Here is a 24,694-nt window from a genome sequence, read left to right on the forward strand (position 1 = left end):
AAGGAGAAGAAAATGCAGTTGGAAGAGATTATACTCGATCAATCGAGATGGCCGGCCGATCTACTGGAAGAAGTCAACAGAGCCCACGACCAAGCAGCACAGAATATTGCCTCCCAGGACAGATTATTGGCAGTCTTCATCGTCGTCCACGAAAGAAAAATGGTCTCTGAAGAATCAGAATTCATAATAGAGGGCGTCTACTCAGCTCTGGAAACGGCGAATAGAAAAACGATGGAAATTTTCCAATTGACTTATTCTGACTACCCGTCGTCTTCTTTTTATGCACAAGGGGTTTGGCAAAGCATTGGTCCGGACTCAGTGGGGTGGTATGTGTCTAGAAATGGCACATTGGCTCTGGAAATTGTCGATGAAGGTGGAAATGAATGTCGGGTCTATGCCCAAAGGCATGCTGTGGAGTAATGCGCCGGCCGATGTCAACTCCATTCCCCGTGGTCGCTTCGCGCTTGCTTGCATCGACTAGATGGAAAGAAAATACTCGAATTAATGATTCATGAAAAATATGGACCAAATCAAAAAGACTGGATTGTATGCTACCGAGATCTGGTTTATCAAAATTTGCGATAATGTAATGCTGCATATATGTGGACAATCTTCTCTTAGAATTCAATCTGCCACGACTTTCCAATCCCAACATTCGGGCTCTTGACAACAGCGTAGTCTGCCTTGCCATCCTTCTGCTCAAAGTAGTCTAGCGATGCGGTGGATGCTGTCTTAGCACCATCCTCAATGACGGTGACAGTACTCTTGTCCTTCCAAGTCTTAGGAGGATCAATTACAATAACACGCTCCACCGTGACGCCGGCCGTCGTCTTCAAGTACTCAGCGGTCTTAGGTCCCTTGGTGCCAAGGTCCTCAGATGACAGAGTAGAGCCGCGGAAGCGGAACTGGCGGTGAATGTAGGCGCCTCGCTCATAGTCGAATGTCTCGCCATCATCAAAGTAGAGAGTGCCATCAGCTCCGCCGTTCTTGTTCAGAGTCAGGATAAGGGTGTACGGATCCCATCTCATGAGGGCACTGCTGCGACGAGGTCGGTCTCGTCGGGGGACGATGTGACCACCCTGGATCAACAGGGGAATCTTATCCTCGGGGGCAGGGACAGTGTGTCTCTTGCCCGCACCCTGATAGACAGTGAAGTCAAAGTAGTCGTAGTACTTCTCGTCGTCGGAGATATAGATATCAGTGGTAAAGGTATTTTCAGTCACCACAGGCTTCGCAAGAAGACCAGTATCGCCCAGATACAGCTGGTCATCGATGGCAAAGCCTTGCTCATCTTCAGGGAAAACGTAGTACTGAGGGCGCACAATTGGCATACCATTCAGGGAGGATTCATGGAATGCAGTATACCAAGCGGGCAGAAGTTGGTATCTCAAGCGGACGGCCTGGGAAATAATGGTTCGGTGGGGCTCACTGATCAAGTAAGGCTCGCGACGCCGAGTATCAATGTGAGCGTGTGCACGGAAGAATGGGTACCAGATACCAGCCTGGTACCACCGCGACAGCAGCTCCTTGTCAGGGTTGTGGAAGAAACCACCAACATCAGCACCGGCAAAAGGATATCCTGCAATGCCATTAGTGAGAACCATTGGCAATGACATGGCCAAATGATCCCAAGTAGCCTGGTTGTCACCAGTCCACATGGCAGCATAGCGCTGGGCCCCAGCATAGTAGGAGCGAGTCAGGATGAATGGCCGACGGATCTCGCCCTTCTTGCGCTCCAGCAAAGCCTGGTAAGTGGCATTCACTAGGGTAAGACCGTTCACATTATGAACATCACGGTGCTCCCAGTCGCCGTAGTGAATGTTGTCCTTGGGCATGGTGGTTTCAGGCCCGTTGAAAACAGATGGCTCACTCATATCATTCCAAATGAACAGGTTAGAAAGCGAGCCTTGGAACTTGTCATATTTGTGAAGGCTCTTCCACCACGGAATGGCAGCAGGATTGAAGCAATCGACCCAGTTCGAAGAACCGGGCCAGCACCAACCATCATAAATGTCACCGTCTTTATTAAGAACAGCCAAGCCCTTGCTTTTGAGCTCTTGAGAAACAAAATAATCGTTCTTGTTCTTGATGTGTGGATCGATAAGAACGACCAGCTTACGCTCGGATTCAGCAAGCTGTTCTTGCATACCCTTGGGGTTGGGGAAAGAAAGTGGTTCCCAAGTAAAGTACTTGCGGTCGTCTGTGTAGTCAACGTCCAACCAGATCACATCGTAAGGGATCTGGTGCTTGTCGAACTTGGCATCCACATCCTTGACGTCTTCATCAGTGATGTAGTTCCAGCGACACTGGTGGTAGGCAATTGCAAAGTGCTGGGGCAATTGAGTGTAGCCAGTGAGTTGACCGTATGTCTTGCTGATGTCCTGTGGGGTGGGTCCAAGGAAGATAAAGAGATCAATTTGGCCAGCCTCAGAAATCCAGTGAGTCTGTGTGTCAGTCTTCGACTTAGAGCCCAAGGCGAGTGGGTTTGAGGAGGTAGATTTTTTGACAATGTCCACCCAAGTCTCAGCGGCATTGAGCCAGAAAACGCCGACAGTGGAATCCTTACGATGCGCCTGCATGAAGGGAATCGCGCCATAGAGGGTCATGGGACTGTTGAGTTCATACTCAAAGACATCCGAGTTGTACATGCGGTATGGGTTCTCATGGTTTCCAGGGCCGCCTCTAAAGCATGATTAGTTCTATTTCTACGTGTAGGGTTGATGGGGAAAGCGATACCGTGTCTCTCGGAGGGAGAGGGAGTCCGCGTGCTCGGGAATTCCAAACACATGGTTGTAACCAGGGAACGTCACATCAAGGGCAACACTCTCAGGGCCACGGGGCTTTGAGTCAGTGTTTCCACCGAAGCTCTCCTCCCACCATGTGCTTTCATCCTCCGCTGACTCGCTCTCGCTCTCGCCCTCTTTCTCGATCTTGGGGCGCCAATGCTCCATGTTTAACAGACCCTGGTGGTTCAGCTGCACATGAGTCTCGCCGTCCCTCTGGAATTCAACCTCAAAGGGTGCATGACGAATCACAGCTTGGAACTTGTCACCTGGGCCATACTGGACCTTGGTGAAACCTGCTTCAGCGTCTGCGTTCAACGCAGCCGACTTGCTGGCTTCCAATCCTCCAACAAGAACCCATTGCTCGGATTCGTCATAGCGCTTCTTGTTGATCTTGCTGTTGTGTCTAATTTCGATTTCACCCTTCATGCGCTTCTCCTCATCGACAATCAAGCGCGCGGCGCCAGATTCGAGGAAGGATAGAATGACAGGAAGGCGGACTTTTTCATTATTCGTAGTGGTCTTAATCAAGATTCCGGTCAATTGGCCGTCCTTGAACAGAACAGTGGAGGGGTCAAGCTCGTAGGGAGAGCTCCAAGATGCTCCTTGAGCGGAGGCATCATCGGCAAGAGCTCTGTTGCGTTTGCAGAATCCGGATTGGGCACATGTTTTGAAATTTTCGTGTTTTACCGTCACTTCTCAGGAGAATTGCAGTTAGAGATTGTAATGAATTCAAGGAGATATGGTGGTTCAGAGGAGGACTCACAACCGGGGACAACAATGCATCCAATCAAGACCACTAATGAGAGAAATAGTGTCCAACTGGACACGGGCCGACTCCGGGCCATATTGAATTGGGAATAAATTGCAATCCAAAAATCTTCAATCTCCTATTGAATACAGTATTTGGAGGAGGAGGATGACCTGCATCTGCAGTGGAGTTTACAGATGATTGGGAAGCTCCAGCCTGGCCTGACGGTGGGGAGCTGGGGTAATACAGGCGGCTATAAAAGTAAGGCAGTAAGGCAGTAAGGCTACAAGGCCACAAGGTATAATTCAGGTGTCAAGGTGTCAAGGTGTCCAAGCCAACACACCTTGGTGCCCCACCAATCCACCAATCGCGGGCAGAAAAAGACTCACAGGTATTTATTCTCCCTCTTTTCCTTCTTCTCTTTCTCATCCCTTGCTTATCTACCGATTTCGCATCCAATCTATCACAATGGCCGACGAGCAGACGTAAGTCACAATGCTTTCACCCAATGCTTATCATTTTCTCTTCCTACCTCTATACTTCGCATTAGCTATGCTCGGCTCTTTTACCCCTCCCTCTTTTTACTGGCGGTGAAGCTAATCAATTTGCTACAGTTTCATTGCCATCAAGCCCGATGGTGTCCAGGTATGCCTAAGATGCCCTTCACGTCTGATCCAATTCCCAAAATAATTGGTACCATGACCCATTGAGTCGCATTGACTAATCTAATCCCCAGCGTGGACTCGTTGGTCCCATCATCTCTCGCTTCGAGAACCGTGGCTTCAAGCTCGTTGCCATGAAGCTCACCAGCCCCGGCCAGGAGCTCCTCGAGAAGCACTACGCTGACCTCGCCACCAAGCCCTTCTTCAAGGGTCTCGTTGCTTGTGAGTTTCCGCAGCTTCCGTGTTACCAATATTTCACCCCGACTAACCTATTCCTAGACATGCTGAGCGGCCCCATCTGCGCTATGGTCTGGGAGGGCAAGGACGCCGTCAAGACCGGCCGTGTCATCCTGGGTGCCACCAACCCTCTGGCCTCCCCCCCGGTACCATCCGTGGTGACTACGCCATCGATGTCGGCCGCAACGTCTGCCACGGTTCCGACTCCGTTGAGAACGCCAAGAAGGAGATTGCCCTCTGGTTCACTCCTTCCGAGGTCCTCAAGTGGAAGTCCGCCCAGGCCGCTTGGGTCTACGAGTAAATTACTCGTCTTCCTCGACGCCTAAGATCTGATGAGTGCCTGTTCATGACTGGTTGCAGTATAGAATGCGATAGTTAAGAACAAGCCTCTCATGGACTTTCAAAACCAATACCAACATTATACAAATATATTTTTCTCCATGAGTGTTATACAGTATCTACATAAATCATCCGATAGTTATGTGTATTCCTAGCTCCGCCTAAGCAGCCGCCGAGCTGCTCGGCTTGTTGGCTGGAGAATAGCCCTTGCAAACCACGGTGTGGCCCATACACTTCCCGCTATCCGAAATGGTAAAAGAGCTTTGGTAATCGCGTACGCGGTTGCGAATTCGAGCACTAATCGCACGCCTGCTCTCTCCTTGTTGCTGGAATCGCCAGATGCTGTCACTTCATGCTCCGCGACGGTACTGACATCGGCATCATCGACCCAGCCCTTCTTTCTAAGCCATCGCCCAAAGCGCGCAGCCCCTTCGTCGAATGCATTATTCTCCCCAGACCCAGAAGACAGGTCTGGCATCCAATTGCCGTAATGGAAGGCCGCCACTAGACCGAATAGTGGCACAATGGCCGTCATCTCGTGTAGGATCAAGAATGAGGTGACATGAGTTATAGGAGCTCCAAGCAAGGGCGTTGTGTAGGTGCGCAGGAAGCGAGGTAAACGGTCATTGAACTGACGCAATCTGGAGCGAGAGTCTTTCGGAGCTGGGGGAGGAGTCGGGGAAGTCGGAGTCGAGAGATTCCTACGCGGGAATCTAGCTTGCGCGAGATTAAATACGACGCGAAGAAGAGAAAATTGGCGATGCGATGACATGATTGATAATAGAATTCGCCTGGGCAGTTATCGATAGTCAATTTTCAGGATAAGATGACCAACTTAGGCATTCAGGACCGCATGTCGGTGAAATAGTCGGAGAATCTCAGTTGATCCCGGTTGATCTCCAATGATCGCGCCTCATATCGCGCTGAGTAATCTTGGTTCCGGTCGATCTTAAAGAAATTATCTACATGAATAGAATTTAATTGGAGAATTCCTTATAGAACTAGCTCAATTTGAGGATTGAATGGTCTTAAATAATAAATATTAGCAAAAGTTTTTCAGGCGTAGATCTATCTAGCGAGCTTGGCCGTCATCGGCAGCGGGGGACATATTCAAGTCCCGGGTGCGGCCAGTTGCAGAACCTATGACGGTCCACTTCGGCCCAAATCCTACTCTTTCTTCCTTGAACCTCCCCCTGATTGCACTTCAATCAACCATCGCAATGGAGAAGAAGATCACAGAGAAGATTGCGGCTCTGCCGCCAGACGCAAACTACTTCTCGCTGGAGTTCTTCCCGCCGAAAACTCGGATGGTGGGGTAACCCCGCGTGTTGAACACTTCGATTATGAAGTAGCTACTAAAAAGGAGCTGGAGATAGATCACTTGCTAACTGTGGTGGTCATGACAGGGTTTTGCGAACCTCTCCGCACGTCTAGAGCGTATGGCACAGGCCCTCCGCCCGCTCTTTGTTACAGTCACTTGGGGTGCAGGCGGAAGCACGGCGGCCCGTTCCCTTGAGCTGGCCGAAGTATGCCAGCGACAACTGCAGTTGACTACTGTGCTGCATCTAACATGCACAAACATGAGTCGGGCGTTGGTGGATATGGCGTTGGAGGAGGCTAAGGCCCTAGGTATTCGGAATATCCTGGCACTGCGTGGAGACCCGCCCCGGAGCGAGGAGTACAACATGCATGGAGAAGATGATAGCAACAGGGACTTCACATTTGCGGTCGATTTGGTGAAATACATTCGCAAGCAGCATGGTGACTACTTCTGCATTGGTGTTGCTGCGTACCCCGAGGGCCATCCTGCCGATTCATTCCAGGATATGCAGGACCCGGCACGAGACCTTCCCTACCTGGTCGAGAAGACTGTTGCTGGTGCGGACTTCATCATGACCCAGCTGACTTACGATCTGGAAGCATACCAGAAGTTCGAGGGCATGCTTCGGAATCACGAGTCCGGCGCCTTTAAGACCATTCCTATCATTCCAGGATTGATGCCTATCCACAGTTACAAGATCCTCACCCGAGTCACAAAACTCAGCCATGTCAAGATCCCAGACAGTGTTGCCAAGCGCATTGAAGAATTGAAGCATGACGATGATGCTGTCAAGCGCGCCGGCGTTGACATCGTCAGCGAGATTTTGGGAGGTATGAGAGAGATCAAATCCCCCGGTCCCCGAGGCTTCCACTTCTATACTCTGAACTTGGAGAAGACCGTCTCATTCATTCTGGAGCGCTGTGACTTGATCCCTCCATTTTCAGTGAACCAGGATGATTCTGCCATCGATGTTGATGGTACTGTCTCTCTTGACGATGTTCCAACTCGCGCCCTGCAAGCTAGACGTCGCTCCTCCATCAACTCTCAACCCCACAACCGTGTTATTGTGGACAGACTATCTGGAAAAGACTCATCTCGAAGCTCAACACACGAGGCCCTGGCTGAAAGTGCTGGTCTACCTGCTCTGCCCCCGAACCGCAGCACAACCCTCCTCATCTCCGAAGGACTGGGTTCTCTGGGCAGAGAAGCTACATGGGATGACTTCCCCAACGGCCGATGGGGTGATGCCCGCTCTCCTGCTTTCGGTGAGATTGACGGCTACGGACCCTCACTTCATGTCACTTCCGCGGTTGCCCGTCGTCTTTGGGGTCACCCTGTTCAGCAGTCCGATATCAACACGCTGTTCCGCCGCCACGTTTCTGGCGAACTGTACATGGTCCCTTGGTCTGAAGGTGGTGCCGAGGAGGGCACAGATGCACTGAACGCCGAAACGGCACTCATTCGTCCCGAGCTGCTTAAGCTTATTGATGGCCGAGGCTGGTGGACTCTCGCCTCTCAGCCTGCCGTCAACGGCGTTCGTAGCAATCACCCCATCTTCGGTTGGGGTCCTCCCCGCGAGGGTTTCGTGTTTCAGAAGCCCTTCGTAGAGTTCTTCTGTTCCACGAACGATTACAATAATATCCTTCAGCCTCTCTTCAAGAAGCACGGCCATGAGAAGCTTTCATGGTTCGCCACAAACCAGGCAAATGCCTATGAGTCGTCATCGCCTGCTCCTGTTGCCGACACTGAGCTTGACGAGCTCGCTACGAACCCGGACAGTGCCAACGCTGTCACTTGGGGAGTCTTCCGTGGCAAGGAAATTATCACTCCTACCATCATTGAGGAGGTCAGCTTCCGTGCTTGGGGTGAGGAGGCCTTCCGTATCTGGGAGGAATGGCGCAGTATCTACCCGCGCAACTCGGCTACCGAGCGATTCTTGGATACAACCAAGAATGATGCCTGGCTGGTTTGTGTCGTTGGACAGCAGTTTGGTGCTGGAACTCAACCTGGTTCTAAGGAAGAGGAGGATGAGGTTAAGTGGATGTGGCGTGTCTTGGCAGGTGAGCAGGAGTAAGAAAGGAATCATACATTTGTCTTTGCATCTGCTGGATATACCCTGCAACATCCATTCGTTTTTTCTCATTCTTATTCAATGTCTTCTTGTTACTTTTTCTCATTTTATTGATTCTTTATTGTTGGTTATGTGAAAAGGATTTATGGTATCATGAGATATGGGATCCTGTATAGTACTTCAGCGTTTGCAAATGGCAGGACTATTACCTGAAACGACCTCCTGCTCCATCTACCTAAGTACTTATAATCTACTGGTATGGAGTAACCACTGGCCGTGGCAGTAGTATTTCTAAGAAATTTGAAATAGTAATGGTTCTCGTCGCATATTCGTTGCATGTCATGACTCTTATATACTTCGGTACGCATAAACCAACTTGGAACTTGAACCAAATACGCCAACTCAAATGCTTCGCTGCGACTTCGAGATACTTATCAGTAGACTAGCACGACCAATTAAACCTTAGAAGCGAAACCATGTTGCTCGAGACCATCTGCGTCGGTATCTGGGGTAGCGACGGAGGACTGAGAATCTTGGAACTTCTTTAGTGCATCATCCAGGCGTCCATAAACTCGGGGTGCGCGACGGGGCTGGTTGGTTAAAGCAGAGGGAAATTGGTAGCCACGTAGTCTGTATACGAATTAGTATCCAAGGCATATTGGATAACTCATCAATATTGTAGTTATCTCAAAACTGGTTCTCACGTACCTAGGTCCTGTGCCAGTGCAATCGGGTAACGTGGAGGCGTAGACACGATTAAAGACCCTGACATCTTCCTCAAAAGACCCACGCTGAATGCTTTCTCGCACACCCTGGAAGAACAGATCCAATACGTGAAAGTTATGCATTTGAAGGAGTGCCCAGGCAGTCATTTCCTTCGCATTCAGGAGATGGTTGAAATAGGCGCGATGATGGCGTCGGCAAGCATAGCATTCACAACCTTGACGTAAGGCAGATGTATCTTTCGCATACTGGGATGACCACATATCTATTCCAAGGGCGAGAGGCTCATTCCCGTTCTCTTGGGGAGGGGCAGGGAAGGTGAAATCCAGCGCAATGCCTGCGTCAGATGACACTCCGACGAAAGGAAGAGTCACAAGATCTGCACCAAGTGAGATCTCACGGAGGACTTCATGAGGACCACTAGGGTCACTGAAAAGTAGGCGGGGCAGAGCACCCAAAGACTCGGGGATAAAAGAAAGGGAAGCAGACTCGTACAGTGCCAGACCAGCGAGACGAGCACGGAACTCGGTTTCCAAATCATCCAAATAGAGTGTCTGCTGTGCATTATCAAGGGGCAGAATCGGCGCAAAGTATCCCGCTTGACATTTCTCAGCTTCAGGGACCGCATCGCCGTATAATCGGTCCAGCGCATCTCTGGTATATGCATGAGTACGATCTACCATCTTCCCCCGCCTCTTGTTGCCAGGTGGCCTCCCAAGGACCATATCAGCAAGTCCAATCACGACATCGGGCTTGAACTTTTGTATCGTCTTTATATACTGCTCGCCGGGTAGCTGGCGGTATCCATCAGAAGTGGAGATTGCGATCGAGGTCTCGGTATTGACTGGTGGGCATGCGATAGCAGGGAACCGACGCGAGCCTAGGATCAACGGCGATTCGGGAGAAGCGCACATGAATTTGCGCAAAGGCGACTCATTTGCGTCGACTGGGATATTATTTACTGGGGATTTATTATTTTTTCCAATGACTGATCTGAGCCCAACAGGGCGTGAATAATTAGTTGAGGCTGAAACAAAAACCCAAAGAGCGAAGAGAGTGGAGGGATTCTGGCATTTGCAAGTTGTAGAGCCATACATACAATCTTCAAGTCCCACATATAAGGCATTTATATCGGTCTCATTGCGCACATTGTCTTGCGAAATATGGGGTACCACACCCCGCGACGTGACCGGGAGATAATGCGGCGTGGCCAGTGCCTTGCGTCCGGCAATGGCCAATTTGCCGACTCGTGGTGCTAGAGCAGGGCCTGAAGAGCCCAGCACACTGAATGTCATATTGACAGACTGGTGATTCTCCCTATCCATTGTGGTCAATTCGTCTATGAAGTTGGAGAGATCTTATCGGAGAAAAATCATTGACAGGGGCCAAGTGGGGCTCGGGTGTGCCTGGCAGGCTGGTCCCAAGTATAGCCCTTTATCAACCTCACTTACCCTCTAATTTAATATCTACTTAATACCACCGTAGTTATTCTTTCCGTGATCAGGCTTCAGACTGAATTTGATCAGATTTTACTATTACAGACACAATAACTAGTTATCATTCTTTATTTTCACCATATTACCCGTGGACCTCCAAGGGCTCTCATGACCTGAGTTGGGTACTAGTACAAGATGGTCACACATTCTCCCTTATATTTGAGTAAAGGCTCCCCAGGTAACCACTCTGCCCTGCTAGTCTAGCGGTCGGCGACCCGTTTGGGGACAAAGGTACTGAAATGCGGACGCTGGACCCATTTTCAGTGGCAGAGACTTTACCGGCGGGCGGGAGGGTATCTGGCTTCGGCCAGGGAATAATGCTTTTTTTAATTTTTTATATTTTTTACTCATTATACTTCTAGCCATTCCCTTTCTATTCCTCTTTTTAGATCCTCAAAATAAAAATGATTGAAGGAGATAGAAGGGATTATGTGATGGCGATGGATGTATCAAGTGAGAGCTGTTGAGGCTATTCACGCATTTCCGATTTTGAAGGTCCTGGGTTCGATCCCTGACCTTGCTGGAATTCTTTTTTTCTTTGTTTCTTGACAAACTGCTGGATTAACTTTCTTTCCTATAAGACCTTCATATATATTTCTGGCTTGACTGATGCCTGTATAGACAATCCTGGTCTGCCGACTGGTTTTCTCTTCAAATTGCCACTGGCAGATACCCTTGATCTACTAGTAGCTATGGGAAAATTGAATGCTCACCAAGTGCAACATTAGGTTAGAGCTATTCCACCACTGATGCTCTAGGTCATCCAACCTAGAGGTTTGACTTCACTGGAGGATCCGTATTGGCCCTGTCATTTTCCAATATGGTACACAGCTCACCACCATCCACTCTATAGAGCTTTGCCCTCAGAACAGCACGGTTCTTTCCACTATACTCTATCTCAGAGACAAGTCTAGCCTCTTCGCCTTGACGCAATGGTCTAATCAGTGTTGCGGACAGATTCTTGCTTGTGCCCATTCGACTAAATAAACCAGGCTTGGAAAGAGCTCCAAGGAGAACGGTTGTCAGATCATCGACGAGTAAGACTGCACATCCTCCATGCAGGACATTGGCATTGTTGCATAGCTCTTCAATCACTCTGAAGCGATACGTGACGGAGGCATTGGGCGTCAGGGAGAATTTCTCAATAAAGATTTCAAGTTTGTTGAAGTCTGGGTACCATGACTGAGGTACGGAGTGTCAGTAAGGCTTAAACTGTCAAGCCATAACTTTACAGGCACATACCTTTGTTTGCGCGAAAACATTCATCCGATTCAGGTAATCGTGAAGACTTCGCTCAAAAGCAGCATCTGATAAGACCTCAGTCTCTGGTGTTGAAGCCATATTCAAGTTTTGGAAAGGATCAAATATGTATGTACAACTCTTGGGCGAAAGCAAAATACACCTGCCAGTGGGCATCCGTTGCTTTCGGCAGTTTATAAGTCCTTTCAACATGGCTTCAGCTCCACCACATCCATATCCCCGAGTATCCCGCTATACTCCACTGTGATCGGCGAACGTGTTCACCACACCTTAATGCAATGTGAGTAGTACGAATGCTATGGATCATGCACAATGTGGCTGAATTCAGCGCGCCGCAGCCCAACTATCGGGTGGCTCTGCAGAAAATTTGGCGTATGCGTGAGTCGATAGTTGTTAATTGGGCGGCGCTAGATTTTAGCGTGACTATCTGAGGCAATAAAAGCCGAGCAGTCTGTCACCGAGTACGCCATGCACTGCTCATATTTAAGTCCGTGTGGCTCGTGAACTTCAAAATGGACCTGATTCGGGTCTAGCAATAGCGTAAAGGGCTGAATGACATATCATTCTCTGGCGTTTTGTAGCGCGCTTGAATATGGGATAATACCATTGAATATCAAGCCTTAATAGCCTCTGGGCTCCATGAAGAGATTGTATGGAGCACAGGCTCCCGGCACAATGCATTGTTCAAGTTGTCTATGGGGCAACGGCTCGATGGTGGATAGGACCGGATATGTCACTGAGTCAATGAAAAACAGGAATATCGGTGAGTTGAAATGCGAGAAACCGCGGGGATGCAGAGATGCATATGGAGTACCCCGTTGCATAGTACGTAGCTGCATAAACAACATGACAGGCCAATCATGCTTGGCGATCCCATCGTCGCATGGCAGAAGCCGGACTGATATTTACCCGGTTCGGCGTGCAGTGTGGACTGGGGACATCCCGCCAACACCATCCACTGTGGGCGTCAGGACGCGTAGACATACGAAGTATAACCACTTCAAGGGAAATACAAAGTCTGGTGAGTGCGGATTAACTATAAATTTGAGCGCACATAGTTAACGTCGGACCTTCGATTTTCAAGTCGCACTTTTTTGCGCTTCCGATTGAATTCACAATGGACGACCAGTCACAGCCGAAATCAACGCGTCGCGGCGCGCTCATCGTCGTCGAGGGCCTTGACCGCGCAGGCAAGTCCAGCCAATGTGAGATGCTACGAGACTACATTTCGGAACAAGGCAATGCAGTGAAATACATCAGATTCCCAGGTATATTTCCCAATTTCACCAAACCACGGTGTCCTAGGTCTAACTCTTGCCTAGATAGGACAACACCCATTGGGCAGCTTATAGATAGCTATCTGCGCGGCTCAGCTAACCAAGACGATCACTCCATCCACCTCCTCTTTTCAGCGAACCGCTGGGAAGTGGCCAAGAGTATAGAGCAAGATATTGCAAGCGGAATTACAGTTATTGTAGATCGCTACTCTTACTCTGGCGCGGTTTACTCGGCCGCCAAAGCCAACCCCACCCTCTCCCTTGAGTGGGCATGGCAACCCGAGCTCGGCTTGCCCCGTCCAGACATCTGCCTATTCCTCAGCATCTCTGCTGAAGAGGCAGCGAAGCGCGGAGGTTATGGAGCTGAACGTTATGAGAATGAGGCCATGCAGACGCGTGTGCGTGAGTTGTTCCGCACGCTGTTTGGTCGACAGGAAGACATTGAGATTATCGATGCTGGGAAGACACTGGATGAGGTATCACGGGATATCCAAAGTGCTGTTTCAGATTGCATTGCGCGCCTTGATTCGATCGGGCCGCTGAAGGTTCTGGGACCTCTTGTCAACTAAGGGTGGAATATATCTCCCTCCAGGATAATTGTTGCACCTTATTCCACGAGCTCTGCGTCATCCCAGTCACTATCTTCGATGACAATCTCCAATCTAGCAGGGGGTGGAGAGGGCTGACTGTGTCGGCCAACCCCAAACTCTGTGTCTGACTCCAAGTCTACTCTCTCACACCAATCGTCATCCAATAAAGGATCTGTCTCGGTCAAAGTTGATGTTGGCTCCACGGAGCCATCACGCAAATTCCCTCTCCCTCCCTTCCCAGGGTTGGTCTTGCTGCTTGAACTCTTTGCGGATTCTTTCCGTTCGCGCCTTTCTTTCCTGCGCAGAATAATTTGGGCTTCTTTTTCAGCTCGATTGCGAAGAGTTAATTCTTGAATCATGAGTGGCCATTGCACGGTTTCTTTGCATGTTGGACAAGTACCCTGTGTTGGTACTAGAGCTTCCGAGTCATTGCTTGTCTCGAGAAAATGAGTAGATAGACATAACAGATGACATGTGCCTCGGCACGCCGTTTGGGGACAGACAAGGATTTGTTGCTCGGTTGGTGCGACCACTGCTTTGCAGATTTCACATTGTAGATCATCCGTATCGTCTAATATAAACATAGACTTCTCAAGGTAGCTTTCGAGTTTGGTGTAGTCAACCGATAAGTTTTGAATACAGCCGACTCTTTCGCTGTCTCCACTCGACGCTGAACAGTCTCCATCTAGGATGATCTTATCATGAGGGATAGGAGTATTCACCCGATCGTTCCAGACTCTCCAAACACGATGAACATCAGCACAGAAAAATCGTACGCGTAGTGGCCAGCTCGAAATATAGGTGGAGCGTAAAAGCGCATGTAGATCATCCAGGTGGGCCGTGAGAGATCTCCGAGAGCGACCGGGCCGAGGCCTCGTCTTCCCAGTCTTGGGATTCACGATGACTTTGGACTGAGACTGTTGATCTTCACTTTCCGGATGAATATGTCGAGTTCTATCCGGATGTTGCCAGGCCCATCTACTCATATATTAGCGGGTGTCGTTTATTTTTGAATGAAGAGAGTCAATTGGTTAGACATACTCAAATTGAAGAGCCCCCACTCTGCTCATAAACCCCTCAACGACCAAGACCATCTCCCAAGGCCGTAATTTATCTCGGGCCGTCCGTTTGGCTCCGCCTTTAGCATCTCCATTGTGTTGTGGGAGTCGCCTGATTGGGTTTGGCGTGGACCCAATATACAGCGAAGCGTGTCGGACGGTTGAGCGGAGAAGGTAACAACAGTAATAGGCCGGGATTGGCCGGAGCTCTCTCTGATCCTCCATTGCTTAAAGGGAATATTTATTGGTCTTTTGCTTCTTTTGAGATTCTGTTTAAGGGAAGGTAGGAGCTTTCAAGGTTGATTCTCAGCCGCGTTGACTATGTGGATCACATGATACGACCAACAATTATATCGGGAGCACGACGGAGTACTCCGTACGGAAGTATGCAGGTGGAGATAAAATTTCGCCATTTTTTTTTCACTTGAGGTGAGGTGGCATTGACATTACTTTGGCCCCAATAGCCTCTAGCCGATGAGTCTAGTGTATCGTAGGTTTTAGCTTGATGAGACGTCCACGCACGGGTAAAACCAGGGAACTCGGAAATCTCAGCCTTGGGCAGTTACCTAGGTATGGATCACATGAGCATTTGATAATCTATAAAAAAAACTCGAGGTATTGCCTTCACTTTGGACTGAAGAACCAAACAGCTGGGTACTAGTAGTATAATTTATATATGTTTATGGTGATATCTAAATAGTAGATTCTAGTTTTTTTAAGGTAAGATAATCGGAATGGATCTGAGATAATCAGCTGCATGAATAATTCGGTGATGTATCACAAAAAACGAGCTGCGCCCATTACCTAGGTAATCGTATCTGGACATTTGCTAAGATATTATTCAACCAAATGTAGACGCTCGGACCTTTAAGAGAATCATCCTTGATCCCATCAGAGATCGACCGTATGATTCCCCGTTTGCGGACTCGATCAATTTAGTGACGGTATAATTACCACATCAAACTAGTCCAGACGTGAAGATAGAGAACGGATTACAAGAGGTTAACCATTTATTACAGATAGTGTATCATTAGTACCATTAAATTACACAATATTCTCAATATCAGGGCCAGGCACCAAGCCTAAGGCTGCCCAAAGATCCACTTAAGAGCCCATAATGACAGGGTTGTAACAATACGTGACGGTCTTTCAAGTCCGGGCGATCCTTTAAGTAACTCAGAAGTTACTTTCGTTAATGTAAGACACACAAGAGTGACCTCGGAGTTACTTGTAAGCAACAACTAATGCACATAATCCCCATTCCTCCACTATCAAATCCATCCTTCCCTTTCCCTTTTCTTCTTGTGGCTTTGGCTCACTGCCTTTTCACTTGTTTGTCACAGCCCATTTCGATTTTTGAATCCCTTTATCTCTTTTTACTCTCAAATTTCCAATACCCTTATTTCGACCCAAATCGAGAACACCCCCCATTTTCTTCTGATCTCCACACTTCCATAGGAAACTTACACTCTTCCGCCCTTGTTCTCCAGTCTTCTTCGTTTACCCTTCCAATGCGCCAATCGCGCTATTACTGAACACGCTCCTCGGTACTCGATCACGGCGCTTGTTGCCTGGAATAAATCCTGTGCTCTTCCCACATAAGCTAGATTCGACGGAAGAGATGGTGGCCCCGGCCTCAACCGGACCGAACTCGATGGCTACTCAATCGTCGATGGGTCGTCAGCCGACCCGGTCTTCCAGCACCCACCCGTCGCACTCCCATAACGTACCTTTGAGTGCTCGTCGATCGGCGCCTTTGGACTTATCTACAGTGGAACGGCGTGGCCAGTCCAATTCCCCTCGTGAACCTTCGAAGCGCATCCGTCCTCATGGCATCCCCGAAGCACCGACATTTCGACCAACCGAGGAAGAATTCAAGGATCCAGTGGCCTACATCCAAAAAATCGCGCCGGAAGGCAAGAAATTTGGTATCTGTAGAGTCATCCCGCCGGAGAACTGGCAGCCATCATTTGCCATTGATACAGAAGTAAGCTCTACATGCGATCCTTGTCATCATGCTTCTACTTTTGCAGCGAGTGGAGACTGGTTTCCGCTGTTGCATGTATATTAGTCTCATGGCATGTTTTTTCAGTGACTGACCTACAATCTCATTTACAGCGATTCCACTTCAAGACTCGTCGACAAGAACTCAACTCAGTTGAAGGAGGTATGACCCCGAGTTCAGCCGAAATTGCTGCCGGTGGAAGTTCCCCCCAGCGCAGTTCTAATCCATACTTTGATTCAGGGAATCGTGCCAACATGAACTACATCGATGGACTTGCCATGTTTCACAAACAACACGGGACAAATTACAGTCGTTTACCTAGCGTGGACAAGCGGCCTCTGGATCTGTACAAGCTGAAAAAAGCTGTCGAGATTCGTGGTGGATTTGAGCAAGTGTGCAAAACCAAAAAATGGGCAGAAATCGGCCGCGACCTCGGATACAGCGGCAAAATCATGTCATCTCTATCAACCTCGCTCAAAAACTCCTACCAGCGTTACTTGCAACCCTACGAAGAATATCTTGCTCGAGCCAAGCCCGGTGTTCAGCAGCAGCTCGAGTTGGAACATGGTGGACCATACACTCCGTCTCCGCGTAACTCTCCCATGACCAGGAAACCATTGATCGACGAAACTGGCACTCCATCTAAACCACACGATGAAACTCCTTCAATTCCACGACTGGCCCCACTTGCGAGTACTCCGTTGGCGCACCCCGCTGATATGCCCACCCCGTCTGTTGAGCCTACACCCCCACCGCCGCGTCCTGTACCCACTGGATTTACCCCTGTGAATCTCGGTGCCGGTGGCTTTACAGCTGTCAACCATCATTCCCCAGCTGTTGCCCAATCCCCAGGATTTTCGGTAGTGAACAACGGTCCAGCCATCAAACACGAGGGGGAGAATGGGACATCGACCCCAAAGAGTGTTTCTGAGCATCCTGCACATTCAACGCCTGTTCCAAACGGTCAAGGTGGTCCAAACTTCAAGCGTGCAATCAGCCATGACAGTACTTCTCAAGGCGAAAATGGCGATGATGGTGGTAGCGGCCGGCGTAGCAAGCGCCTCAAGAAAGGTATCAAACCTGACACCCTCCGGTATTTCAGTATCAACTGACAATCTATTCTTTTTCTTTTAGACATGGCGCCAACTGTTGCAGGGTCACATATGTCACTTCTCCGTCCATCAGCCACCAAGCCACGCAAGGATGGCTCACAGCGAACTGGCGAGGTTAGTACTACCCTGATACATTCCATCCGATGAGTAATCTAATTTTCCTAGACGTGCGAATCGTGCGGCAAATCGGACGATCGTTCAGAAATCCTTGTGTGTGACAGTTGCGAACTCGGATACCACACGACTTGTCTCGACCCCACCACTAGCGCTCCGTCTGATCATGACTGGCACTGCCCCAAGTGTCTGGTTGGAACTGGAGAATTTGGATTCGAAGACGGAGGCGTTTACTCTCTGAAGCAATTCCAAGAGAAGGCCAATGAGTTCAAGAAGGGATATTTCGCCTCGAAAATGCCTTTTGATCCTGTTCTCAACACTCACAGACGTGAGACTGAGGATGACGTTGAGGCTGAGTTCTGGAAGCTGGTTGTCGATCTACATGAGACGGTTGAAGTTGAGTACGGTGCTGACATCCACTCAACTACGCATGGTAGTGGATTCCCGACAATCGAGCGAAACCCGCTTGATTCTTACTCGTCTGATCCGTGGAACTTGAATGTCCTTCCATTCTATGGAGATTCGCTTTTCCGTCACATCAAGTCCGATGTTTCCGGTATGACCGTGCCTTGGGTCTATGTCGGAATGTGCTTCTCAACATTCTGCTGGCACAACGAAGATCATTACGCCTACTCTGCCAACTATCAGCACTTCGGTGCCACCAAGACCTGGTACGGTATTCCCGGAGCAGATGCCGAGGCGTTCGAGGCAGCCATGCGCGACGCAGTTCCGGAACTGTTCGAAGGACAGCCTGATCTTCTCTTCCAGCTGGTTACTCTCATGCCGCCAGACAAGCTACGGAAGGCCGGCGTCAATGTGTATGCGGTAGACCAGCGGGCCGGCCAGTTTGTTCTTACATTCCCTCAGGCCTACCATGCCGGTTTCAACCATGGGTTCAATTTCAACGAGGCGGTCAATTTTGCCCCAGCAGACTGGGAGCCTTGGGGTGCTGCGGGAGTGGAACGCCTGCAGACCTTCCGCAGACACCCATGCTTTTCTCACGATGAACTGCTATTCACAGCGGCAGCTCGGGATACATCTATTACAACTGCGAAGTGGCTTGCGCCTGCCCTTGACCGATCCTCCCGTCGAGAACAAGGCGAGAGAGTAGCATTCCTAACCCGCCATCGAGAAGCCATGCCTCACAATTGTGCCATCGGCACCAACGCCCAAACAGGTGATTGTCAACTTAAGTTCGTAGTAGAAGAGGAGGATCTCCCAGAAGATGATTATCAGTGTCAGCACTGCAAGGCCTACACTTACCTCACGCAGTTCCGTTGCCACAAGTCAGGCAAAACTCTTTGCTTGTTACATGTGGAAGCTTATGACTGCTGCGGTGAGTCCCTTCCCCAGAAACTACTGGGCCCCGGCCATACCCTGCGCTACCGCGTCAGCGATGAAGAGCTCAGAGCAGTAGTCCAAAGGGTTCAGGAACGAGCCAGAATCCCCGAGGTCTGGGGTGAGAAGCTTGACAAGACCTTGGAGAATGAGCCGAAACCACAGCTCAAAGCTCTGCACACTTTGCTCAGTGAAGGTGAGAAAATCCCATACCACCTGCCTGGCCTCCAAGATCTTGCGGCCTTCGTCCAGCGTTGCGATAAATGGGTTGAGGAGGCGAACAACTACATCACCCGGAAACAGCAAAACCGCAGAAAAAACGAGAAAGCATGGCGTAAAGCTAGTTCGAAGGCGGCGGCGCAGCTGGACGAGCGTGATCGCGAAGTTCGCAGAGTGGAGAACATCTACGCCCTACTGGCAGAGGCTGATAAACTTTCCTTCGACTGTCCACAGATGGCGGCCTTGGAAGAGAAAACCCGCGAAATCGAGAAATTCCGCCAGGATGTTAACGGTGCCCTGATGAACCCGCATGTTCGATCGATCCAGGATATTGAGGAATTGGTGGAGTCCGGCCGAAATTTCAACGTGGAAATCCCGGAGGTGGAGCATTTGGAGAAGATTATGCAACAAATGAAATGGACTGAAGAGGCCACCCGTAAACGGGATCAGCGCCTCGCCCTCAAGGATTGCCAGGAATTTGTCACCGCCGGAGAACAGCTCGGAGTTACCGACTCCAATGAGAACCTAGTCTTCTTCAAGGAACTCAGTCGACATGGCGAGGCTTGGGAAACCAAGGCCAAGGAGTTGATGGCTGTGGAGGCTGTGCACTACCAGCAGTTGGAGGCTCTTTCCGCGCAAGCATCCCGCTTCCCGGTCTCGCCTGACACTTTGGCTGCCGTAGATGCCATCCTGACCAAACAGCGAGAGGCCCAAAAGAGGATCCAAACACTGTATGAAAGGAGTAAAGATCCCGATTTGAGGAACAGACCAAAGTACAAGGATATTCGTGAACTCATCGAGTCTCTGGAACAGCTAAACAGTCGCCCAATCGGGGCCATCGACCTGGAACGCGAACAGAAGCGCCATGAAGATTGGATGAGGAAAGGCAAAAAGTTGTTTGGCAAAGCAAATGCTCCATTGCACATTCTCAAGTCTCATATGGAGTATGTTGAGTCACGCAACTCTTTCTGTTTCGACCTGGATGACAGTTATCGGCCCCCTGTTGAGCCCTCATCACGAGACAACACTCCAGATGGCTTGCTGGAGAACCCAACCCCTAATGTCTGGGGTCCCAAGTCACGCAAGCGGGATGTTTTCTGTATTTGCAGAAAACTGGAAGCCGGAATGATGATTGAGTGTGAAGTCTGTCATGAATGGTGAGTCAATATATCCAAAGAAAAGGTATTCAAAGCAAATGACTAACAAGTCTTTAGGTATCATGGGAAATGTTTGAAGATTGCCCGGGGTAAAGTGAAGGAGTTTGACAAGTACACCTGCCCTATCTGTGACTGGCGTCAGAAGATTCCTCGTGATGCCGCTCGTCCAAAGCTGGAGGACTTGTTAGACTGGCAAGCTGAGATTGCCACCCTTCCTTTCCAGCCGGACGAGGAAGAGGTTTTGGATAGCATCGTCCACCAGGCGACTGCTTTCCGAGATTTTCTTCAAGGATTCACCAATGCAGCCTGTACGACCACTGAGGAGGTGCCTACATTGATCTTCTATTTGCGAAAAATCGAGGGAGCGGAGGTGCTTTTAGCCTACGAGACCAACTTCTTCCGCCAGGAAATTCATAAATGGGCGCCTGTCGCGCCTGATGCACCGCCCATTTTAGAACAATCCTTGTCTACGCGCAAACCTCGGCCCACGAAGCAACAGAAAATCATGGCCCAGATGGGTGTTGACCGACCAGAAGATCTTCCGGATCATCTCCGGGCTAAACTTATGACCGTGAAACGCAAGTCTGTCGATGCCCAATCTCAACCTCAGACTACTCCTCAGCCCTCTTCTTTGCAAGCGGTACCTCCAGTAGCGGGCAACAATCAGCCTGCTGCTACTGAACCGACATTGACCCCCATGTCTGACTCAAATAATAACACATCCTACCCCTTCTCCGCTGACTACGCCCTGCCCGCAAGCAACTCAACGCCTGCATTTGCATCCTCATCTTCTGCATTCCTGCCTCATGCAGCAGCAGCTTCACAGTCACCATCCTTCCTTCCTCGATCTCCCACACCTCAGCAAGGAATGGAAACTTCTCTTTTCAGTCCGACCCGCTTCGACCGTGATCCTCAATTTGTCAGCAGTAGCCCTCGCCCAAATATGGATGAGATGTTTGCCGATCTTACAAACCAAGATGTCGAAGCTGATGCTATGGAGAACACCCACACCAATGAGGTGCTCGAGGCACTCGATGTCAGCAATGGCAGCAGCCGCACTCCTTCTCCTACTGCCGAGCCTGCTCAAAGTGGGAATGTTGAGCCGGCCGAAGCTCAAACCGCCTGTGCTCCAGCTCCAGCTGAAGTTCCGGCTAGTGACACGAAACCAGAGGTCGATTCTTAATATTGTCTTTCTGTATCACTAATCTTAAATGTTTTTCATGTCTACTATCTGTTCGATTCTGACTTTATGGTCCTTTTTACCCCTTCTTTCATTGTCTCTTACTTTCTTACTCGTCTGTCGAATTCGGGTTCATTCTTAATCAGGGTGTCCTACGGGGTGACAGGGCCAGGCGAGCCCATGGAGTTTTCTAGCGCTTTATCACTTCTCTTCACTCCTGTTTTCTATCTCCTATTTTCTATGCCAGCTACGGCTATGTTTCTGATGACCCAGGCAGTCTGCTTCGATTTTGTTCGCTAGTTACAGTGTAATACTAGTTAAATGCACCATTTCATATCCAATATGGATTCTATTCAAATGTTCTATTATTACTACTACTTCTTAATCATCTTGGTCATGTACATCAAGGTCGTATGCCCCCAAGGCTGCCTGACCACCTGTATGAATGAACAGCACATTGATATGCTCCAATCCATTTTCCTCGGCATACTTACTGATCTCCTTCTCTTGTAGCCAATGTATCATTGCTCGAGCAACCTTGGTCGTATAGACCGGGTCCAAAATGACACTTTCATTCTGCGCCATAGTCTCTAATGCGGCCTTTGTCTCTGAATCCAAAACCCCATACGCAGTACCCACAAACCAATCTTCAAGTCGCACATCTGACATGTGTATATCCCTTTCGGACTCAAGCCCAATAAGCCGTCCTGCTTGTCGCGCAAAGGAAAGCACTCGTTGCTCATGATATGCCTTTGGCTTTGTTGGCGAATTCAAAACCCCGATAATGTGCCTAGTAGAGGTCATTCCATCCTTCTCCAGCATCTTAAAACCAGCAATCAATCCACCAACCGTACTCCCACTCCCACAAGCAACAAACACAAAATCGAATTTCCCCGATCCCTTTAGCGACATCTCTTTTTCCTGTTCTATAATTTCCACCGCGGCACGAGCATATCCCAATCCACCAAGAGGATGTAAACTCGCACCACTAGGGATCCAATAAGGAACCTCTCCCTTTGAAAATAATTCCCGAAGAACCGGCTCTGCATCCTCAGCTATAGGATCCCCTTCCGCATAAATCCGTACTTCAGCACCAAGAACCCGATTAATCTGCACGTTCCCCGTAGACAAGAACGCATGTTTATCCCTCGCAGTGCGCAGACCACCTCCCGTACCCCGGTGTAGTAGTACCAAAGCCTTGAGGCCTAGTTTTTTAGCGAGCGCGGTGACTTGCACGGTATGGTTACTTTGGATCGCACCCTCCGTAACGAGCGTTGTGACGGGGCCGGGAAGTGGATCTGTTTGTTGGTGGTGTTCATGGTGTCCGTATTTTGGGCTTTTGGAACATATATCCGGAACGATGTATTCAAGTTTGCGGTATTTGTTCCCTGCACAAGCGAGGGGCGCGGAGTGGTCTTCCCGTTTGGTGAAGATTGATATTTGGGGTTTCTTGTGTTGGAGGCGATTGTTGGTTGATGATGTAAGGGATGAGAGGGGGTGGATTGGGGATGGATGAGGGTAAAGGATTGGATAGCGGGGGATTTGGGCGAGCTTTTCGGGGAGTTGAAGGGACATTTTAGCCATTGTAGTTTGAATGATGGGAAATTGGAGTTCAAGCTCAGGGGGATGTTGATGTTGACGTTGAGACATTGACTTCGATGCGGGGATGCATTAGGCGGGATGTGGGGACGTGGGGTTTTTTAGTTTTTATGCATAAATTCGAGGTTGACATGTGAAATATTTCAAATGTTCAGGTTTAAACACTTACACGCGGAAATCTAGAGCTGGAAAAGAACTGATATGCCTTTTATGCATGAAGTTACATCCATACTAATCTCCACTCTTTGCCACTGCTGTCTTGATCACATCTTCAGACACGGGCAGGCTCTCTCCATATTGTTCCAAGAGCTGCTGCATAATCTGATGTCCTTTATGTCCAGTATCTGCAGCTATCGTCTTGACCATATCTTCCGAGACGGGTAAAATCTGTCCATAGTGGTCTAAGAGCTGTTATATAATCCGATATCCATTATGACCGATATTTGCCGCTGCTATCTTGACCACATCGTCGGAGACGGGCAGCATCTCCCCCGGTATTCCAGGAGCTGCTGTATGATCTTGTATCCTCTTCGTCCAGTATTTGCTACTGCAATCTTGACCACATCTTCGGTGATAGGTAGGCTCTCACCAAAGTGGGCCAGCAGCTGCTGTATGATCTGATGCCCTTTATCTTCAGTAATTGCCACTGTGGTCTTGACGTATCTTCAGAGACGGGAAGGCTCTCTCCACAGCATTGGAGTAGATATCCTATGTGATCTTTAGAATCGTTCTTTACCGCCATCTCTTTCATAATATCATATGTTATCATTGATACATCATATAGTCTTTGTGCCTTTTCAGAAGCTATCTCTTGATAATGTGGCGCCAGAGATATGAGGTCTTTTTGCTCTTTTAGCCCACTGTCGCACTCTTTATCAGCTAAGGATATTTCCAGGTCATATGAATGTCGTTGAGAGACTTCAGTATGAGAAAGAAATTTTGAGCAGAAATCACATTATAGCGGGCTGAGTTTTCTGTATTTTTGCCTGTCAGAACAGTGGCTGTACTCACAACAACTCTGAAGTGGTCATTGCAAAGTTTCAAGACAGTAGGACTCAAAACCCCCTTCAACAGACAGACAATATTACCTGCCTGTATTGATTCTGCAGAAGCCTGCAATGTCCACTGCGTGCCCCATTTGCTTCCACAACCCAGTGAACGCGCAGTGTCATTATAGGCTACGTTGATCTGTTGATGGCTATACATGGAAGTGCCTGGGTTAACATGATCAACGTAACCTAAAATCCACCCCTTTCCTTTAACCACAGCGACTAGCGTCTCGGGCCATGTTTCCACAGAGCATGAAATTGGAAATATGTCCATAGTGATCTGCTTGAAGACCTCATTCCATGGAAGGCGATAGTTTGGTTTTAAACTAGCTTGGTTGGTATCTTCGGCACTT

At 49.2% G+C, this 24,694-nt stretch overlaps 11 protein-coding genes across 11 annotated transcripts; 5 read left to right on the forward strand and 6 right to left on the reverse strand.

The window, feature by feature from the left end:
* Positions 1–280: 280 nt before the first annotated feature.
* N7483_000914 (uncharacterized protein) lies at positions 281–481 on the forward strand (the record flags this gene model as incomplete). Its single annotated transcript, XM_057084352.1, has 1 exon — positions 281–481. The coding sequence occupies one exon, from the start codon at positions 281–283 to the stop codon at positions 479–481; it is 201 nt and encodes a 66-aa protein (XP_056950501.1).
* A 136-nt stretch (positions 482–617) lies between these two features.
* Positions 618–3,631, reverse strand: N7483_000915 (glucan 1,3-alpha-glucosidase ROT2; the record flags this gene model as incomplete). Its single annotated transcript, XM_057084353.1, has 3 exons — positions 618–2,682; positions 2,737–3,478; positions 3,550–3,631. 3 exons carry the CDS (start codon positions 3,629–3,631, stop codon positions 618–620), a joined length of 2,889 nt encoding a protein of 962 aa, XP_056950502.1.
* Positions 3,632–4,002: 371 nt separating this feature from the next.
* Positions 4,003–4,734, forward strand: N7483_000916 (uncharacterized protein; the record flags this gene model as incomplete). The annotated part of the gene is made up of 5 exons (XM_057084354.1): positions 4,003–4,019; positions 4,149–4,179; positions 4,271–4,418; positions 4,476–4,579; positions 4,648–4,734. 5 exons carry the CDS (start codon positions 4,003–4,005, stop codon positions 4,732–4,734), a joined length of 387 nt encoding a protein of 128 aa, XP_056950503.1.
* Positions 4,735–4,923: 189 nt separating this feature from the next.
* On the reverse strand, positions 4,924–5,544 carry N7483_000917 (uncharacterized protein; the record flags this gene model as incomplete). The annotated part of the gene is made up of 1 exon (XM_057084355.1): positions 4,924–5,544. The coding sequence occupies one exon, from the start codon at positions 5,542–5,544 to the stop codon at positions 4,924–4,926; it is 621 nt and encodes a 206-aa protein (XP_056950504.1).
* Positions 5,545–5,992: 448 nt separating this feature from the next.
* On the forward strand, positions 5,993–8,167 carry N7483_000918 (methylenetetrahydrofolate reductase (NAD(P)H) MET12; the record flags this gene model as incomplete). Its single annotated transcript, XM_057084356.1, has 2 exons — positions 5,993–6,082; positions 6,179–8,167. The coding sequence occupies 2 exons, from the start codon at positions 5,993–5,995 to the stop codon at positions 8,165–8,167; spliced, it is 2,079 nt and encodes a 692-aa protein (XP_056950505.1).
* A 452-nt stretch (positions 8,168–8,619) lies between these two features.
* N7483_000919 (tRNA-ribosyltransferase family protein) lies at positions 8,620–10,212 on the reverse strand (the record flags this gene model as incomplete). The annotated part of the gene is made up of 3 exons (XM_057084357.1): positions 8,620–8,794; positions 8,873–9,833; positions 9,987–10,212. 3 exons carry the CDS (start codon positions 10,210–10,212, stop codon positions 8,620–8,622), a joined length of 1,362 nt encoding a protein of 453 aa, XP_056950506.1.
* A 939-nt stretch (positions 10,213–11,151) lies between these two features.
* N7483_000920 (PaaI family thioesterase) lies at positions 11,152–11,724 on the reverse strand (the record flags this gene model as incomplete). Its single annotated transcript, XM_057084358.1, has 2 exons — positions 11,152–11,565; positions 11,626–11,724. 2 exons carry the CDS (start codon positions 11,722–11,724, stop codon positions 11,152–11,154), a joined length of 513 nt encoding a protein of 170 aa, XP_056950507.1.
* Positions 11,725–12,760: 1,036 nt separating this feature from the next.
* Positions 12,761–13,489, forward strand: N7483_000921 (bifunctional thymidylate/uridylate kinase; the record flags this gene model as incomplete). The annotated part of the gene is made up of 2 exons (XM_057084359.1): positions 12,761–12,911; positions 12,966–13,489. 2 exons carry the CDS (start codon positions 12,761–12,763, stop codon positions 13,487–13,489), a joined length of 675 nt encoding a protein of 224 aa, XP_056950508.1.
* A 38-nt stretch (positions 13,490–13,527) lies between these two features.
* Positions 13,528–14,793, reverse strand: N7483_000922 (structure-specific endonuclease subunit SLX1; the record flags this gene model as incomplete). Its single annotated transcript, XM_057084360.1, has 2 exons — positions 13,528–14,488; positions 14,552–14,793. 2 exons carry the CDS (start codon positions 14,791–14,793, stop codon positions 13,528–13,530), a joined length of 1,203 nt encoding a protein of 400 aa, XP_056950509.1.
* A 1,429-nt stretch (positions 14,794–16,222) lies between these two features.
* Positions 16,223–21,696, forward strand: N7483_000923 (uncharacterized protein; the record flags this gene model as incomplete). The annotated part of the gene is made up of 5 exons (XM_057084361.1): positions 16,223–16,555; positions 16,687–17,644; positions 17,708–17,799; positions 17,851–20,513; positions 20,571–21,696. The coding sequence occupies 5 exons, from the start codon at positions 16,223–16,225 to the stop codon at positions 21,694–21,696; spliced, it is 5,172 nt and encodes a 1,723-aa protein (XP_056950510.1).
* A 378-nt stretch (positions 21,697–22,074) lies between these two features.
* N7483_000924 (1-aminocyclopropane-1-carboxylate deaminase/D-cysteine desulfhydrase) lies at positions 22,075–23,268 on the reverse strand (the record flags this gene model as incomplete). The annotated part of the gene is made up of 1 exon (XM_057084362.1): positions 22,075–23,268. The coding sequence occupies one exon, from the start codon at positions 23,266–23,268 to the stop codon at positions 22,075–22,077; it is 1,194 nt and encodes a 397-aa protein (XP_056950511.1).
* Between the last annotated feature and the right edge of the window lie 1,426 nt (positions 23,269–24,694).

Source organism: Penicillium malachiteum (assembly GCF_028827825.1).
Source record: "Penicillium malachiteum strain IBT 17515 chromosome Unknown utg000001l:1.0-8184562.0:1.0-8186909.0, whole genome shotgun sequence".
In the NCBI taxonomy this organism is placed as follows: Eukaryota; Fungi; Ascomycota; class Eurotiomycetes; order Eurotiales; family Aspergillaceae; genus Penicillium; species Penicillium malachiteum.